The 19,840-nt window shown below is 42.0% G+C and overlaps 1 protein-coding gene across 2 annotated transcripts in view; it reads left to right on the forward strand.

The window, feature by feature from the left end:
* Positions 1–457: 457 nt before the first annotated feature.
* grin3a (glutamate receptor, ionotropic, N-methyl-D-aspartate 3A) overlaps positions 458–19,840 on the forward strand; it is a 50,140-nt gene continuing 30,757 nt past the window's right edge. Inside the window, exons 1-2 of one of the 2 annotated variants that reach the window (XM_035944353.2) lie at positions 458–1,866; positions 11,413–12,161. In XM_035944353.2, the coding sequence (XP_035800246.2) occupies positions 1,120–1,866; positions 11,413–12,161 (1,496 nt within the window). In that variant the 5' untranslated portion in view covers positions 458–1,119. The remainder of the gene's footprint in view (positions 1,867–11,412; positions 12,162–19,840) is intronic. The other variant, XM_023262069.3, reaches the window with a different exon arrangement.

The raw sequence follows: 19,840 nt of genomic DNA on the forward strand, positions 1-19,840 counted from the left end.
TATTTACACCAAGGCTGCTGATTGGGTCAGCGGTGACCTCTGACCTGCAGGTTACCTCAGGAACAAGGAGGCATATCAGTTCAACTCCGCCTCTTCAGCACCTGTTAATGGCTTCATTAGGAGTCTTTAGACATGATTAAATAAAGCAGTCCTATTAGGAGCAGGCAGCTGTCTGCTTTTGTGTAAATTGGCTGAACACTGAGACAATCTGCAGCAAAATCTTACAAATATCTCCATAATTGATGTTATTTTTTGGCATGTTTGGATTATGAATACATAATATCACCTACAGGCTCGTAAACAGCCAGTATTTTTTGCCCATGTGCTTGTTTATTATGCAACTTCTTTCCCACTGTAAGACTGGGGGGTGGTTCTGCAGGGGGGTAAAGTGAGGACAGGGTTAAATCTCCTTGGAACGTGTGCAGAAAGACCGCGCTCCCGTGCCGAAGGTCTCGCCAGTACAAGTGTCAGTACAGAGGTGGACTCGAGCCAAGCAGCGCTTGCGCTCTGGAACGCGTCTACTTGGGTGTTTAACAAGGAGAAAAAACGGTTTTTAAATCTCAGGAAGAAGAAAAAGTCCTGCTGCCTTGGCCCCCTACGCTGTGGATGATAATGGGATGATTTCTTTTTCTTTTTTTCCCCTTCGAAGCCATAAAGCCATTTTTTTCTCCAGTGGTGGATTTCACTGTTTTGGAATGTGTGTGATGCGCATTAACCTTTTTTCGACATTTCCTCCTCTGGGCTTGCCTACACACTCTGCTTCACATTATTTCTCCCTTTCTCGACCACTGGAATATGTGGACCTGTTTATCAGCCTAATCAAAAAAAAGAGGCTTGAAGAATGAAAATCTTTTGAGATGAAAAGCAGCACTTTTGTGGATCATTTTTCGCTTGTGCGCGGCTCGTGCCTCATTTTGCGCCTCAGCAGCCTGTTGTCCGAGGAGAAACGCACAACTTTACCGCGAGCTGGAGCCGGAGCCGGAGCGGGAGCCGGAGCTGGGGCTGCAGCTGGTCTGAACGCCACGCCAGGGCCACAGGAGCGGGGGGACCAACGGAGCGGCCCCGGTGCTCAGCCGCTGAGTGGGTGGACGGGGCATCCGGCGCAGTTGTGGAGCAGAGATGATGAAGTCGGTGGTGATGATGATGATGAATGGCCCGGCAGCCCGACCAGGCAGCGGTGTCTCGCCACCGATGTGTTTACTGCTGTGCGCCCTCGTCTTTCTCCCGCCGTGCGCTCACTCGCACCCGCAGCCGTGCCAGGTGCTGAAACGAATCGGCCACACGGTTCGGTTGGGGGCTCTGCACGTTCAGCCTCGCCTGCTCTCCGCCACTGCTGGCAGCGGTTCTGAGGACTGGGACGCCGAAGGAGCTTTGACAGGAGAGCAGCAGCAGCTGGAGTTTAAACCAAGTGCCAGTGCGCCTGGATATGGAAGCCTCAGGACTAGAGCCACCGCCAATAGTCAGCGGGGCGCGAACAGGAGTAAAAGCCAGGCACGACACCGGGAGGAGAACAACCTGAAGGAGAACCGGGTGTTTGCACCCCGGGACTCGGTCCTGCTCGCGGTGGAGGCTCTGAACCGGGCCGGATTGCTGCCCTATAATTTATCCCTGGAGCTCGTCATGGCAGTTGGATCCGCCCTCGGCGAGCTGCCCGCGTTCTCCTTCTCCTCCTCGGGCATCCCCGAGAACGAGGACCCGCTGTCCTTCGTGGAGAGCGTGTGTCACACGGTGATCGTGCAGGGGGTTTCCGCCATGCTCGCCTTCCCACGGAACCGGGACGAGTTCGTGAAGTTGGAATTCGTCTCTGTTGCGCTTCAGGTGCCAGTGGTGAGCGTCGTGCAGAGGGAGTTCTCGCGCCACAGTCAGGTAAAGGAAAAGTTATTTCCCTGCTACATCTGTTAACTGTTGATTTCACAACTTTGCCGGTGCAGGTGTAAAAGAAAACCCACCATAAAGTCCAACACCGACAACCTGCACGAAGACAAGCAATTCAATTTACGCAAAATAAATTTATTTCACTTCAGTTGGCGTGGATTTATAGGGCCTAATTCACTAAGTGCCATCAGTGGCCAACATTTGAGGCGGAGGAGAGAGGAGGGGGAGGCACTTCCCCCTGTAGCTCATGGTCTTTATCCTCTCCTTCCTCCTCTAGAATGTTTATTTGACGTCCTTTCAGACGCAGCACTTCATTTCTTGTTCTTGTTGCATAGTGATCTCAGCTGTCCTGGTGAAAGTGTTCAGATGAAGCTGGACTGTTTCTCCATTCAGAAACACAGGCTCTGTCCATGGTGCTGAAACGTGCTCCCACTGCTTCAGAAACACAGGCTCTGTCCATGGTGCTGAAATGTACTTCCAGAGTGTAGAACAGAAGCAGGAGAGAGCAGCTTTCTGCTTCTTTTCTAGTCGAGGTGAACAGTTTGGATGGTGCACCCAGCAGCAGATGCCCCCAAGTGTATATGCATAAACTAATGCTTTGTTGATTGATGTTCAGAATCCCACTGAGGAGAGAGAGCACAGCAGTACAAATACTGTGTAATAAAAAATCAGTGTGATGCTATGTTTTGACATCTCACTGTCTGGACAGCTGAGATGAACTCACACATTTGAGCTGGTCCCAAGTTGTGTGACACCTTTTTCCTTCCAACAAAGAAATAATAACTCTTATCTACTGGAGTAAATATCACACACATGCTGTCAGGAAACTCTTAGTCGACCATGAGGGAGCTGCATTATCAATCTCAACTCCAATCTCTGTCTGCATTCTGGACAACTATTATGTCAGTAATAAGAAAAGGAACATTCATGCAGAACCACTAGAAGCTGGATAACATTTCTGTCATTTATCCAGTTCTGGAGGTGAATGAAAAGTGAATAACAGAATGAAGCACAGAGAAAATTGGATTTACAAAACTTTTCTCCACTTTATATTCTAGTATTTCATTCTAGCATTGAAAAAATATACATTTAATTCATCTTCTACACAATAAACAATACCAGCTTGGCAGGAAAACATATTACCACTAAATATATTACATTCTCCAGGTTTTTAATTATCTCCATTCATTTACTGTCGTGATTTCTCTATCTCCATTATGAATTTTAGCTAGCACAAGGTGCCTACAACGATACGAGATGAAAATCAGACAGACAAGATCAGCCCTGGTCGATTTTTTTTTTTTTTTTTTTTTTTTGCAAGCTGCAAAAAATATCGACTCTTGCACCAAAACTCGCTAATTGAAGATTATCGGTGGAGTTTGCAGCTGGAACGCAGAGTGAGAAAGAAAATTAGTTAAAAGTGTAAACACTTTAAATTCAACAGTGGGACGGTTCATCAATAATCACTCTGTGGAGAAAACACCTGCTTAGTCTGTGTGTGTGAGAAGAAGCAGATAGAAACACACACACAGAAAATGATTTAGCGTAAGTCCACACTGTAAACCAGTTTAATTGGGTGGCACTAACAGAGCAGTTTTAGCATATCAATGAGTGCTGACAAACAACTAAATGTGTGTGAGTGTGTGTGTGTTTTGACTTTCTCCACACAACTGTCCTGGGAGGGGCAAAGAGCATCATTGTTTTTTTCCAACACTTACACACAAACAGACACACACACATCCAAAGCCATTAGTTGGACTGAAGGGTTCTGGGATACGTGCCACCTACTGGGCCGCTATAGTAATGTGTGTGTGTGTGTGTGTGTGTGTGTGTGTGTGTGCGTGCGTACGTGCGTGCGTGCGTGCGTGCGTGTGTGCGTGCGTGTGTGTGTGTAGGGTAATATCTAATTTCCTGCTCTGTGCACAAGGAAGCATTTCTCTGTGAGGAATCAGCAGGTGTTTAAAGTCAAATCCGGTTCCTCAGAGTGAAGTAACAGGTACAGATAAAGCAGACAAGCCAACAGATACACGATGATTGATGGACAGACGGCTGGACGGACGGAAGGATGAACAGACGAGGAAATAGACAGAAATACAGAGTGAGCAGTGCTCATGTGAGACTTTTAGAGAAATGGCTTAACTCCCCTCTGACTCAGTCTAGTTTCACTAGCAAATCCCAACTGAAGGCTGACAGCAATTTCGCCAAAACAGAGTTTTTTCTTGGAAATGTGAAAACTTTCTGAATGTCTTGAGAGGATCTCATTACTGTTTATTTTCTGACTTTGTTTGACCTTTGACTTCTTTTATCCCACCAAAGTTGACAGTCAGAGTGAGACAGAGTTCACTGTTCAAATTTATACGATACAATGAATCATCCAGAACGCTTTGATAGTGTGATCGGCCCACAGTTTGTTATGTAAGTGTCGAAAATGATGAGGCTGCATGAGAATACGGAGCTTATGGAGCAAAGGATAAAGTGACCTCTGAGTGGAGGGAATTGGGCTGGCAGTTGGTGGTGAGGGTTTTTTCTCTTCCTGATAGCACAGGGTTTGGAATTTAGCATATGAAAGACCAGCAACTGAGAAACTCTTGGAGAAAAGGAAGCTGCTTGGGAAAGAACAGGAGTTTCTGATATGAGGAGTTAGTTTTAAAGTTTATCCCATGGTGGCCTACAACACTGGAGCTTGTGGAAAATTGAGACACAGCGTCTTTACTGACAGCTTGGAGCTACATGCAAATATCTGTTGCTACTTAATCCAGTTATGCACAAATGTATGCTTTTGCATTAAATGTGGTGCAGCTATTTCTGTTATGTCAAAGGGGTTATGTATAGAACTATATGTGCTACATGTAGATAGGCAGTGTAACAGACAGAAGCATGAAATGTGCACCATAGAACCTGTTTACTACTGCATGTAGGTACACCTGTAGAATCACGGCTTTGTAAAACTGGCACTTTAAAGCTTTTGTGGAAAGTGACATGCAAATGTTGATTAAATTTAAGTAGTAGATTTGATCAGTAATTTTCTAGTTTTTATGATAGTAGATAGTGGTTTTGTACTGGAATGCATGAGTTTGCACAGGTTGATTAACATTAGACTAACTAATAGTGTACACATTGTGGTTGTGTGGTTTTTTTGCAGGACATGAGGAACCCCTTTGTTTTATCACGAGACAACAAACTGTAAACCAGAAGTTTACATACGCTGTATAATAGACAGATAACCTTTTTTTTCTCTCTGTCTGACATTAAATCGGACTAAACTTTCCCTGTTTTAGGTCAGTTTGAATTACCAAAATTTTCTGTCAGCCAAATGCCAGAATAATGAAAGAGAGATTTATTACCTTCTTCAAAGTCAGAAGTTTACATACATTTCTGTATGACTTGGGTCAAACGTGTTCGGTATCCTTCCAGAAATTTCTTCAGATTCATCAGACCACAGGATAAGTCTCCAGAAATTAAGATCTTTGTCCCTGTGTGCATTTGGAAATTGAAATCCAGAAGAGGAAGAAAGAGAAACTTCCTGTTGACATCACTTCCTCTGAGGAAACTGCACAGAAGGACGATCAGGGCGTTGCTACGACGATGGAGGCGACAAATGCTGAGACCCACACCTGTCCTCCAGAAGCTGAACCTCGACCTGCTAAGTGTGTGAAGATCAATGAGGAGTAGCTGGTGGTGATTCCAGAGCTCAGTTCTCCCACTGACTGCAAAGAGAAGAACAAGTTGGCTTTTTCCAAATAATGGCTTCTTCCTTGCTGAGAGCCTTTCAGTCCATGTTGGTACAGGACTCGTTTCACTGTAGATCATGACACTCTCTTACCAGCTTCATCCAGGACCTTCAGAAGGTCTTTCGTGTTTGTTCTGGGGTTGATAAGCACATTTCATACCAAAACACATTCATCTCTGGGACACAGAGCTCGTCTCTGTCCTGTGCAGTATGATGGCTAGACATTCCCATAGTATTGATACTTGCGTATAATTGTTTGAACAGATGATGGTGGAACCTTCAGGCATCTGAAAATCATACCCAAGGATGAACCAAATTTGTGGAGGTCCACAATTTCCTTCCTGATGTCTTGGCTGATGTCTTTAGATTTTCCCATGATGTCCAATAAGGAAGCAGTGTGTTTGAGGTGTGCCTCAAAATATGCCCACAGGTGTGCCTCCAATTAACCTATCAAAAGCTTTCAAAGCCATGACATCATCATCTGGGCCTTCCCAGATAGTTTAAAGACATAGTAATCTTAGTGTATGTACACTTCTGACTGAAGAAAGTAATTAAAAATAACTCTCTCTCATTATTCTGGCAATGAGCAAATATAAATAATGTTGGTAATCCTAACTGACCTAAAATAGGAAAACTTTAGTCAGACAGTGAGAAAAAGGGCTTATGTGTCTTTTTATATAGTGTATGTAGTGATTATCTTTCAAATAACTCCTTCATAGTTGCAAACGCTGCCCTAGAACTGGGTCACATTGATTGCCACGAAGCAAAATTTATCAGTTTCAGACACCAAAAACCCAAAGATCACAGTGTAAAAAACCACAACAGTCACATTTCTGACATACTGCGTCTGGATCAGCGATAGATATTTCTACTTTTCCTGCATACATCGCTTGGCTGTGCCCTCTATTTTTTCCCGTAGAGGGTCACAAGAGGTTGGAGACTATCCCAGTGGATGCTGGGCGAGAGGCGGGACACACCCTGTGCAGGCTGCCAGTCCAACGCGGAGCTAACACAAAGAGACTGACAACCATGTACACTCAGAGTAACACCCACAGCCACTTTAGAATCAACGCTTAACCTACTGTGCATGCTTTTAGACTGTGCAAGGAAGCAGAGCACCTATGGAAAATCCACTCTGACAAAGAGCGAACATGCAAACTCCACACAGAAAGACTCCAGCAGATTCAAACCCACAACCTTCTTCAAACGTAACTCAAAAAAGTCATTTTAATCTTTATTTTCTGAAGTCTGAGTGTAGATATGTGAGCCGTCACATGTCTGAGTGTGCGGGATAAATAAAAATGTGTGTTTTTTCCTTGAATACAAACAGGTTGCACTCATTTTTCTTGTACTCTTCACACCTGTCATTGACTTTAAGCTAAAGGACAGCGTGATGCTAATGGCTCACAGATGCTTTTTGTCAGGAAGACTTTCAGTGTGAAGAAAAGAATACAGAAGACACTAAAGGACACGCAGCAAGGGGGGATTTTTTTTAATCCTATGAGCTGATAAATTAATTTGTAGATTTTGCTGATTAGACATCTCAGTAATTATGTCCTCAGCTTTTGTTGGGGATAACAGATGAATGATTGGTTTGTGCTGACTATCGGCCGTATCAGTCGCATTTCTCATTGTCCCTTCATAAATAACTCTGGCAGTGACATAAGCAGGCCAGCAGGATGAAAGGGTAAAGAGATTGTAGGGATTTTTTGCAACAGAGCAATAGTGGGACACCTCAGGACAGACAATATCTGCAAGATATGGTGGTTCTAGATAGTATTCAAAAAAGAAAACATCTGTAAACTAGTTTAAAGAAAATAACAGAAATTCATTTTTATCCGTTTTCACATTTTCCTCACAAAGAATCATCTAATCAAAGAAAAATCAATAACCCAGTCATTACTAGTTTATTTGATTTATCCGCTGGCTCATGATTCAGTCAGTCTCTGCAGTTTGTCTTTTTTTCTACCATCCAGCAAGCGTTGCAAGTTTCGTTGCACAACAAGTCACAGCAAATGTATTTTGGATGTGGAAATCACAGGAGGAAAAATGATTTGTGAGGAGAGAAGCGTGATAAAAGAGAGCGCGGTGACAACAGAGCTGGGATTTCCCGGTGCATCGAAAGCAGCAGATCTCTGTATTTATGGAAGAGACAAGGCAGCCATACTTCCCAGCCACTTTTATTTTTTTCCTCTTTTTATTTACATGAGAAACAGTGAGGGGGGTTGCAGATTTATGGAGATCACAGTGCAGAAGTGCTACACAGTTGAGAATAAATCCCCCAGTCCTCCCGGGGGATGAGAGGAGGTGAGAGTCTGAAGCTCCATGGACTGCATTAACATTCTGTACCCTGACACAGGACTCGTGAGTTTGAAATAAAACACCTATTTTTGCTTTTGTTGCTGCTTTGCATCAATAGATACATCCCTGTATTCAGCAGTAAGCAGATGAGTAAGGTCTTATTTGCATGCCGACTGGGCAGAGATTAATTGGATAAATGAAATTAACCAATAGATTAACCTAATGGACTTTTAGTGCAAAGCTGGTGTAAAAGTTGTAAAGTCAATTAGATGGAGTTGCACAGGGCTTTTTAAAGTGTGTGTAGATCTGCCTGTGTGCACACAAATAAACAAAGTGCATGATTGAGTGATTTCTGGGGTCTGTAGTGAGCTGCTTACAGTATGCCAGGGTAAATTAAAATAGATCTGGCAGCTCATGCAGCCCAGACTGGCCTATTTAATTTCATCTAAAGTATTACAGGGATGACTGTGTCAACTCTGAAACGTATCCGCTCTGATCTTGTGGCCTAATATATTCCTGTAGCTGTGGTTCACTATATGTGTAGTTATCTGATTATCACGGCACTGAGGGAGTTAGTGGACCAGTGGTTTTTACCTGCAAGCCATCAGACATTTAACATTACTGCCAACTATTTTTAGAGCAAATCAACCTTATGTCCAAACCTCCAGAAAACTATGGATCTCAGATCATTATACTGTGGAATTACACAACACTTTGCTTCCAAATCATATCCTCTTTAACACAAGCTGAAACACAACATCCCTGAATGGTTGAAATGCTCATTTGTTCTGTTAACAGTTTTTAGATGCCTGATGAATAAACGGGAAATCCGTTCCTTTTAGTTCTGACCTGTTGTCTTGAAACTCTGAAAGAAAAGAACTGCCTTTTAGCAGCTGAATGCTCCACTGCTAGTCATGACTATAACTTTTAATGCTTTGAATGTAGCACACAATGAATGTATCACTGTTCCTCACTGTAAGCTGTGAGCCATAAAACACGGCAAAGAACTCAAAGACCTATAAAGTAAACTGGCTGAAAATGCTGTTGATTCATTCACTAAATAGGGATCCTCTTCACATCGTTTCATCCACAGTGTAAATATAAAACCACCGACTACAGCGACAGTAAAACTCACTGGTAGTGCATTCAATATCCATTAACATCATTGCATTTTCACAATGAAGCTCCTCATTCATAACTCCAGCAAAAATTTTCCCACAAAATAGGTGTCAACGCACCAACAAAAGGAGACTTTTCAAGCTGGTTTTCATGAAAAGAACACTAACTGTGACCAAAAATATATAATAAATGCGATGGACTCTCCGCTGTGAATTAGATGTTTCAAACAAATTTAGAGTTTTTATAAGGCGATTTAACATGCTGAAATGAAATGAAGCCATCTGTGGCCTGGAAGCGAGACAATCAACCGGAAAATGTACTATTTCGATTGGAAAATGGTCAACCGCAGTATAAAGGACACAAAACATGTCACCAATGGGCTCAAATATGTAATCCCACATGTATGCTCCTCTCTAAAAGCACATTTAAACATGTTTCAGGAGGCCGACTTTCAGCAAAATACAAACATCCATTACATGAGATCCTGTTTATAGATTCTGTTTACTGAATCCCAAAATAGTGTATACCTGGACCAGAAGAAGCTTTGGCCATGTTTGTTCTGTGTAAACTGATCCACCACAATATTAACACCACTTACAGCCAAAACAACAGCTCTGAAACCACTGAGACAAGAACTCCACAAGACCTCTAGAGGTGTCCTGTGGCATCTGGTTCCTAGAAGTTAGCAGCAGATTTTTAAGTCCTGTAAGTTGCAAGATTTGATTTCCATGGATCGGACTTGTTCTTGTAGCACACAAATGCTCAATTGGTTGCAGAATTGGAGGTTTTGGAGGCCAAGTCAGCATCCTGAACTGTTTCTCGTGTTCCTCCAACAATTCCTGCACAGTTTTTGCAGTGTAGGAGTCTGGAAAAACGTTTAGGTAGGTGGAACATGTCACATCCACATGGACTTTTCCAGCAGAACATTGCCCAGAGCATCAAACTACATCTATGCATAGCTTGCCTTCTTACCAAAATACATCCACATGATGTAAAGAAAAGAAAATGTGATTCATCAGACCAGGTCACCTTCCTCCATTGTTCCATGTTCCACCTCATGTACCCATTGTGGCTGTTGTTGGCGACGGAGAGGCATCACGATGGGTTTTCTGCAGCAACCAGCAATGCATTGTGTGTTCTGACACCTTTCTACCAAATCCAGCACTAAGACTTTCAACAATTTGTGTAGCTCTTCTTTGGAATCTAAAAGCACAGGCCTGCCTTCACTCCTCACATGCACCAATGAGCCCGTGACCCCGGGGTTGGTTCACCTCTCTGGTTCTGACCCAGATGTCAATTTGGCCCTTGTCAAAGCCAGTAAGATCCTCACATTTTCCCTGATTCCAGCACATCTACTTTAAGGATCGACTGATCATTTGCAGCTTAATGTGTCCTCCTCCTTCACAGGTGCCATTATAATGAATAATCAATGTTATCCGCTGCACGACCACCAGTTTTACTGTTATGCCTGATAAGTGTGCATCTGGGAAGCTACATTTGGACATTTTTTTTTTTTCAAAAGTCTCGTGGTTTTAGTGCCTTCCTCGAGCATTTGGTGGATTTCCATCCCAGCGGCTTACAACACGCTTTAACATTCAAAGTCCAAGTGGAATTCACACATCGGTGCCCTGCTTTCCTCCATCTGTCCAGGCCTCATCAATCAAATGATGAATTTATGAATCCCAAATCACAGGTGTAAATTAAATTACATGGAACTGAATATGAAAAAAGGCCTGTTTTGAAATGGATCCCGGTTGTATTTCATCGAGTTCAAGGAATCGCGAAAAGAACTGACTGCACATGAAATAGATATAGTGCATTTCTTATGATGTGAATAATGATATTCATGGGAACAGGTAAGTGGAGGTTGAAATCCATTATATCCAGCAGACTGTGTTTGTTCTCAGGGAACAAATTGAATTTTAAAATTGAAAGTAATTCTACTGTTGGATTTATTAACCTATCTTCTTTTCTTTCCTTCCCTAATTCTTCTTTTCTTCTTCTACTACCTCTCACCTCCGTGGTCTCCCGTCTTCTTATTCCTCTTTAAACTTTTGTCCACATCCACGTTTCTTTATCATCCTTATTTTGCTCTTTCTCACAACATCCTTTATCCTTGAATGTTTTATCACTCCCTTCATCTCTCTTTGCTCTGTGAAATCCAACTAACATTCTCCAAACTCTCCTTACATTTTTATTCCTCAATCTAATTCTGTTTCTTTGTTTAACTGTCCATCGTCTTTATGTCATCGTCTCTAACTTCACTCACTATCCTTTCACAAATAACTTCTTTTTTCCTCCGTTTTCCTTTACTTTGACTTTCAAACTTCTGTACCATCTGCTCGTCCTCCCATTACACCCATTCTCCTTCTACAAACTCGTCACAGAATCCTCTTCATTTCCAAGTGGCGATGCGGACTGTGGAGGCCCCGACATCCCATCTCCTCTACTCCCTGCTGATGATGAACGGCTGGTGGGACATCAGCGTCCTGCTCTGCCAAGAGTGGAACATTAGCGACTTTCTCTTTCTCATCAAGAACAACACCCGCTTTCACCTGGGCACTCTGGTCAACCTGACAACCACCTCCTCGACCTCTCCACCTCCTTCCACCTCATTATCATCCTCAGCAGTGGCGCCGAGTATCCCAACGGAAGCAGAGGCATCGTCGTCGTCATTGTCTTCTTTACCCTATTTATCCTCTGCTGCTTTGTCGTCTTCTTCTTCATCCACCTCCTCCTCTAAATCAGACCAGCAGCAAGCTCTCATGCGGCAGCTGGAGGCCCTGAGAGAACCTTCATCCACAACGGGAGTGGTGACGTTTGGGTGCGACATCCGCGAGGTTCGGCGTTTGTGGACGCTGGCCAGTCGGATGACGCTGCCGGAGTTTCACTGGGTGTTGGGGGACAGCCAGAACGTGGCTGAGCTGAGAACAGAGGGGCTGCCCCTGGGGCTGCTGGCCCACGGGGTTATGGGATCCCCTTCTCTGGATCACTACGTCCACGACTCACTGGAGCTGGTGGCTCGTGCCGTGGGCAGTGCAGCCCTGGAAAATCCTGCCTTGGCACTCATACCTGGGACTACCAACTGTATGGATGTACAACAGAGCAACGGCAGCTCAGGGGAATACTTGGCAAGGTAGGGAATCACGCAGACACAAAGGTGATTATTTTCAGAAACGCTCATGGAAAAATCTAAAATTGTGTCTTAGCAAGAACAGATACAGACAGGGATGGTGATCAGTGTAGGGGTCAGTTTAAAGGACTGGTTATGCATGTTTTAGCATGTTTTAGCACATTTTCTGAAAATACTGCAGACTTTGGATCACTGGTAACCATTCAGATGTTAGCTTAAAATGCATTTTCTGCTTTCCAGGATTGTTTTGCTGTGTAGTAATTTGTGTACATTCTAAAAATATCTTATCGCTTTATTGATAATTGCTTTAGTTGCCCCGCCTTATGCAAAGTCATCAATATAACTGAGCCCTACAGTTGAGGATCTGGTGACTGTGTTATGCTGCAGGGGGGCATTATACTATTACTTAGCTAACCCATTATATACAGAATGGCTGGAGGCAGCTCATCATCATTATGCTATCGGGGAAACAAAAAGCTCTGGGTTGTTTGTGCTTCTTTAAACCAATTACAATCATCCTGGGCAGGGTGAAGTCAAGGATGCTTTGACTGTGTCTCAGGAAAATACAGTTGGGGGAAACTGGGGTTTTTTGAGATGAAAACTGCATAATCTGCCACAAAAACCATTGAAAGACATCTGTCAACTTTGTGATAAGACTCACTGATAAAAAAGACAAACAGAATTTGATAATCGGTGCCCAACAGGTGAAGCCTGAATACACTTTATCTCTGGAGAAGTTCTCTGGACTTCATTTGCAAGCGGTTTGTGGCTCTTGCAGAACTTAATATAACTGATGTTGCTGTGTATGCTTTGGTCACAGTAATCCCCACTAGTCTGTGTCAAAACATGGATGACTGCAGGATAGCCCTTAACCTGTTGTTGCCACCAAATATTTCATGAGATCTGTATATAATAGAATACAGGCTGGCAGTTATGTTCACATCAGCGTCTGGTACACTGAAGACTGTAGAGTTTTCACCTGGTCCTCTTTTAGTGCTATTATCCAAGTCTCTACAAGAACCATCTGTCATTCCCTACCCTCTCACTAGTTCACAGCAGACAACTGGTCATGCTGAGAAAATGAAGCCACTTCCTTAACCTATTGGCAAACATGCAAGAATCTCTGTGCCACAATCTTGTTCCAAATCTTTACTACTAATCAGTGAAATAATCAAGCAGGCCTGCCTTATTGCATGATTCAAATCTGCAGGAAAACACACATTTTTCAGTATGTAGGTTGCTGCTCAGAGTTGAAAATGGTAACATGCATAAAGGTAATAGGGAAGAGAAAGAAATGAGTGGTCAGTGGTAGGCTCTGTATACCCCAAATCTACTCCCAGTGACTTAGACCAGCATTTTGCTGACATGGTTTAGGGTCACTGCAGTATAAAACAGCTCTTCAGAATGATCACTTTTGCATTGTTTTCTTGTTGTTGTGTCTCTGACAAGCAGGCTTTGTTTCATCCTCAGTACTCAGACAGTTCCATCGGTTTACACCTGGAAGCTTCCCAGTCTATCCACAGTCTGATCTGCTGGCCACAGAGCAGCTCCATCAGATCAGTTACAGTTCTGGACTTTGCTCAAAGACATCAACATGATTATAGCAACTTCAAAATGAATGACGTAAACAGCTAAAGAGAGATATTTAAAACTGTTTGCCGTATACTGGGTGGCAGATCATGTTTTGGAACACACTATCATACCATTATAGTGGCTTAGGGTTAAATACTTGGTCTCTGTTTCAGTCATTTTTATATTTTTCAAAACAAAAAACGTAAGATTTAATGTAGTAATATTTCACCTGGGTTATCTCCACCCAACAGCTGTAATTCAGCATTAACCTATCCATCTTCATTTTCAACTACGCTGTGTATCCGTCTTACACCTTACAGATGTTTGGTCACAGTCCAGCTGTGGTGTCAGTGTGGGACTTGCCAATGAGACACATAATTCATACACACATCTGCATGGGCATGTGCATGCACGGGTACGCAGTGTATTAGAATGCACACTGTATAATCTCAGTAACTGCAACAGTGTGCTAAAATGACGTGTGATGAATTGCATTTAGCAGCAGCGCTGTAATCTGCAGCTGCACCACGCTGCTGCTGAGATATAAGCGACTGTGTGATCACACACCGCTGCATTACAAGTAGAGTTTGACCTTTTCCAGCTGAGACTCTCCTCAAAACACCTGAAACAGCAGAACGAGCATCCCGGGATGGTAATTATTGGAACATGGGGAGCCTGGAGGAGCTCGAGGAGACTGTATTTACATTTCTTCAGTTCAAGAAGGAGAAAAAAGTGTTGGTTTGGTTGATTAACCTGTCACTGTTTTACATTTAGCAGAAGAGAAAACAGTTGCTAAACAGAACCTTTTGTTTCAAAGCTCTTTCACTGACCATGTGGAGGCAGAGGATTTACCTGATGAGGTTTCCTATGTGGAATGTTGAATTGAAGCTGTTGTGTATATGGGGGATTTGAAAAGTATATCTGGTTCAGAGAAATCTGAAGGCTGGAAAAAAAGGCAGTGATTTATATTTGCATGTGTCTGGCAAAGATAAAGAAAGGCAGCGTCCTCTCAGAATTCCTGTTTTCTAATGTAATGCAATTTTTGTAAAAATGTGGGACTATTTGGGTTGTCTGATTGTATTCATGCTACAAGAAATAATAGAAGATTTCTTAGTGTTCTTTATCCAATTTCTGCTTGTCTGTCTGGGTTACAGATTGGAGATAAATTGAGCTAGTTACAGAGTTATCATCATCTATTACCCATTATGTTTGCTGCACATAGTATGAAATATATTTATGTGCACTCTAACAATTTGATTCGTGTCCCTTCCTTGTCTGCTTTGAAAAAAAACGTGATTGTTTAGGCAGGGAGTTTTGTATGATTCCTGTGGATTTTAAATGCAGCACCACCTGTGGATAGGTGCTTTAAAGTTGTTTGGTTTGTCTTTTTCTTTTGTGATCCAAGATTCTAAACAATATTTATGTCATCTCATCTTTTCCTTATTATATACCATTATTAAATCAGCGACTGTGCCATCATTTTTCTCATCTGCTTACTGTAGACTGAATGTAGCAACAAACACTACTGGTATTAGTGTTAAACATTCATTCAGTCATAATATTCAGCTCAGTGACAGAAGGCTCATGGGATGCACATGGCCTGAGGAAGAATAAGAAATAGAAATGAGCAGAGGGTGTGGCGAAAGTCAGACTATATTTTGACAGTAATTTTGACTGTGTTGCTTCGGGGCTGTTGGCAATTTAGACCCTACAAAAGTGCATAGAGTGGATGCATTAAAGTTTAATAATGCTTATTTATTCTGCCGTATTAAGTTTAGCTGTGGATCTGGTTTTAGTATCAATACACAATACAATAAACTTTAATAGCAGCATTAAACAAGATAATAGAAAAAAACAAGTGGGAGAGAAGAAGTCAAGAAGCTGTACACTTATACAAAAGACCTCCCATCCCCTCAGAGGATAAAATGAATAAATGAAGAATTTTAAACTGACATATCTAAAAGAGGCTCATTAATATGCAGAACACAGATGCTGGCTCAAAGAAAACGGCACGTATTGGTATGTATGTTAGAGAAAAAATGATTTCACTCTGAAAACATGCAGTAGCACAAGGAACATTTTACATTACACCAATTTGCAGGTCAAATATTTGACTAGAATAGATTGAAAGGTGGAGGTAACAAATAGAAGATCTTTGACTCCAAACAAAGGAATGAGCTAAAATAAGAGCAGCAACAGCAAATAGTATTAGTTTAATTTGTTTTCTGTCACGGTGTGGTTCAGAATCTCCTTTTTAATCGTATATGCAGCCATGTTATACGAGCTCCAATATGCTTTAGTTGTCCTCCAGATGTGTTTATACAAGAGAATTGAGCTGCAGCAGTTAATTCTCAACAAGTTATCCAGTGAAGACTGAAAGAGAAAAGCGACTCACTAACTCGTTTTTTTCTGCCTCTAATGAGACACCTGAGCCCACCTGTCTTTCAACATTTCTGACAGTTCTGGAGGCGTCAGTGACCACAGCTGCAATCAGGCTGCTCCTCTGCTTGCTTTTAAATTGGGTCCAAGCTTTTAAATGTTGCTTCTCAAAAGAATATAGAACAAAATGGATTGTGTCCTTGTTTTCCATTTTCAATCCACAATCTGACTACAAACCTATTACCTGTTATTGCAGCCTTGCAGGAAAGCTGTTGCTCCTCTCAATCCAACCCTGCCTTCCTGCCTAAAATCACTGCGTTTAGCAGCATTGGTCTCAATGGCACCAGAGTGTGGCTTCAGCTCATTGTTGAGTTTGCTCAGCTGCTCTCTCTGTGTAAACGGTGGCAGCTCCAATCTCCAGCTCCTCTCCCACAGTGGGACCTTCCTTACAAATCCATTCACTTTGTCGCTTCGCTATATGTGTGTCTTTGCCCTGTAGGGGAAAGTTGAGCTCCTTCATTTTTTGGTGAACACATCTGTGAGATATGCCAGATGTACATCCCACCTCAGGGTCCTAAACGGTGTAGCCTTGGGGTGCCTTTAAAAAAAACGCACACTTCAGCACAAAGTTTAGGATGTTGGAGCTGGTTCAGGTCTGATCCTGCCTCCCTGCTAACATCCACTGATGCTGTTTTATCAATGTAACAGCGGACTGCGTTGTTTGATAGTGGACTGGTTTCAGTGCTTCTAATGTTTTCTCATCAGCCATGGTTTCTGCCAAAGTGATATCTGCCTGGAGAATCAGGTTGTCAGCTGTGAAGGTCTAACTGATACTCTGGAGGCTGACATCCCTCTTCTTTGGTTTGATTTGAATGCATCAGTCTTTCCAACGCAGCCGGTAAGAGTGGGATGTTTGGTGGTTGGTGGTGTTTTTGTACAAATCGTAGTTATCCTGGAGCTGTCACTGTTTCAACTTTGTCTCTTTTTCTTTCTTTTTTAGATTCAGTTTGTTTAAGTTTGCATTGACGCTAACACTACTTGAAGCTCCAGAGGCATTCGTCCCTCACTTGTTTCCATTGTAGCCTGTGGGTTGGCATGCTAACCTCTCACTCTCACCCCTGACACTCGCTGTTAAAGGTGTTACAGCTGATTCAAGTTGGGAGGATATTGATTGTGTCCTTAAGCTGGTGAGTTGTTGCGACAATAAAAAGTCTATTTTAGGATAAAGAAAACACTAATTCATGGCCCTATGGTGCAAATATTTTCCTTTTATGTGAGATGCATTTGTTTTGTTTGGGTGTAATTAATGGCCATTTCTTTACCAAAAATTAGCAAATTTAAGACAATGATGCACAAAACCAGCATTTCTTCTATACTGAATTGTTTTAATATCAAACCTGTTGCCGTTTTCAGTCATTTTATACTTTTCAGATGCAGAAAGATTTTCGTTAAACTTTTTCCAGCGCTTGTAACTAATCAAGAGACTGCTTAAATATTGTTAGCAGGATGGGGTGGAAAAAAAACAAAACTTTAAAGCAATGAAGTGTTAGTTTACTCTTTTTGACAACATTGTAAAGATGGATTAAATGCACATTTAAGCAGATAAAGAAATAGCTTCTAAGAAAAACCATAAAAGAGGCACCAATTATCTTAAAAAGAATCAAGATAATATATCAAAGCCTAACTGAATTGTACAAAATAGTTAGCATTACCCCTACTGCTAAGGTGGGTCACAAGGTGAAGACCAACACATGAATACAAGAAGACTTTGGCCAGATGTTTGGCTCCAGGCTGTGTAATAAAGAACAGGTGTCAGATGCAGGGTCTCCACAGCGATGGTGACTAGTGAATGTAAAAATAAGGCCACCAGAGAGGAATTTCAACACAAAGAGAAGGTGATGGGAGGTAAAAATGAGTATGTGATACTCATTAACTTGGCATATTTGATTCTAATCCATTACACTTTTAGGGAGATGGACTGAAAGAATAGCAATGATCTTTCTCCAGAATCACAGGCTCCACCTTTAATCACTGTGTGTCTGGTTATGTTTCTGTCAAAGTGTGCTTAATTTCTCTATAGTAGATTTGCTCTGCTTATCCAACATGCACTGGTTTTGGTTCTATTTAGACCCTTTGACACCCACAACGTTTCTTCTGAATCCCCAGGGGAGCTTTTTAAATGACACCACTCATCAGTATCAAAGAGAACACCTCACTGGTGCATCTCTGATTCTAATTTTATCAATCTGAGGGTGTGATGTATGTATGCTTATTTTTTCCATGTGCCTGATTTATTTATTCATTTAAATCATGGATATGATGACAAAATGTCAGTTTTTTTAGCTTATTTTGTTACAGTATAATCTGCAGACACATTTTCAAAGAGAATCAAGTGTTTGTTCAAATATGTTGGAAAAAGCCAACAGTTTCCATGAGATGTGCTTATTTTTTCACATGACGTTAGGGATGTAATTACTGTATTTATTAAATTAGCTGTGGGGATACAGAACTAATCAGCTGGTTGTCTGGTTGGTATGGAACTTGGCTTGATCGCATAGAAGTTGGATTTATTCAGCTGACAAATGAAAATGATTCTCAGGGACTCTGACTGCTTAGAAATGTAAACCTCTGCATGTTTAGAATATCTATAGACTACATATTATACACTACTGTTCAGAAGTTTGGGGTCACCCAGGCAATTCTATGTTTTCCATGAAAACTCCCACTTTTATCCATGTGCTAACATAACTGTACAAGGGTTTTCTAATCATCAATGAGCCTTTCAACACCATTAGCTAACACAATGTAGCATTAGAACACAGGAGTGATGGATGCTGGAAATGTTCCTCTGTACCTCTATGGAGATATTCCATTAAAAATCAGCTGTTTCCAGCTAGAATAGTCATTTACCACATTAACAATGTCTGCACTGGATTTATCATTCATTTAATGTTATCTTCATTGGAAAAAATGCTTTTCTTTGAAAAATAAGGACATTTCTAAGTGACTCCAAACTTATGAATGGTAGTGTACCTACAAGTCAGTCAGTCAGTTGCATCCGACGGAATCTGTGACATGAATAAAGTTCTTCGTCCAGCTCCCTCTGTCCAGCATTGCAGTCAAAAGTTCTTTGCCTTCCAGACCAGTGTCTTCTTCTAACACCTTCCTAAATGTCGTGCTCAGCCTGTCAACCCCTGTGACAGCATCAGGTTTCCAAAACAACAAACAGCTGCTTCGTTGTGTCTCACCGCATGTCCATCCAGGGCTGGTCTACATTGCCTAATGATTATTGACCAGCGTGGATGTGAGTCATATAGCGACTTGTTGGTGAGGTGTGATTTCCAGGAGATGTTTTGTACCATCTGTAGCATTCTGGTCTAAGTCCCATCAATTCTTTTTGAGAGTGTCTTTGATAGTGACCAGAAGTCAGATCCAAAGAGCAAGATGGATTCCATTGACACCTTGAATACTCTCATTTTGGTTGTCATTTTAATTGGAGATAAAACGAGTTTAATGCTCCCCAAGCTTTACCAGTTTTTGTTTCTATATCATGTGCTGTATTGGTGTAGCCTCCAAGACATAGGAAATCATCAACTTTTTTGATTTCTGACCCATCTAGTGCTGCAATGTCTCCTCAGATGTTGGGTTAAGGTGTAGGAACTTCATCTTTCCAGCATTCAGGAAGAGTCCAGTCTGTCTTGTTTCTCGTGCTACCCAATGCAGGAGGTTTT

Source organism: Amphiprion ocellaris, chromosome 17 (assembly GCF_022539595.1).
Source record: "Amphiprion ocellaris isolate individual 3 ecotype Okinawa chromosome 17, ASM2253959v1, whole genome shotgun sequence".
Taxonomy (NCBI): Eukaryota; Metazoa; Chordata; class Actinopteri; family Pomacentridae; genus Amphiprion; species Amphiprion ocellaris.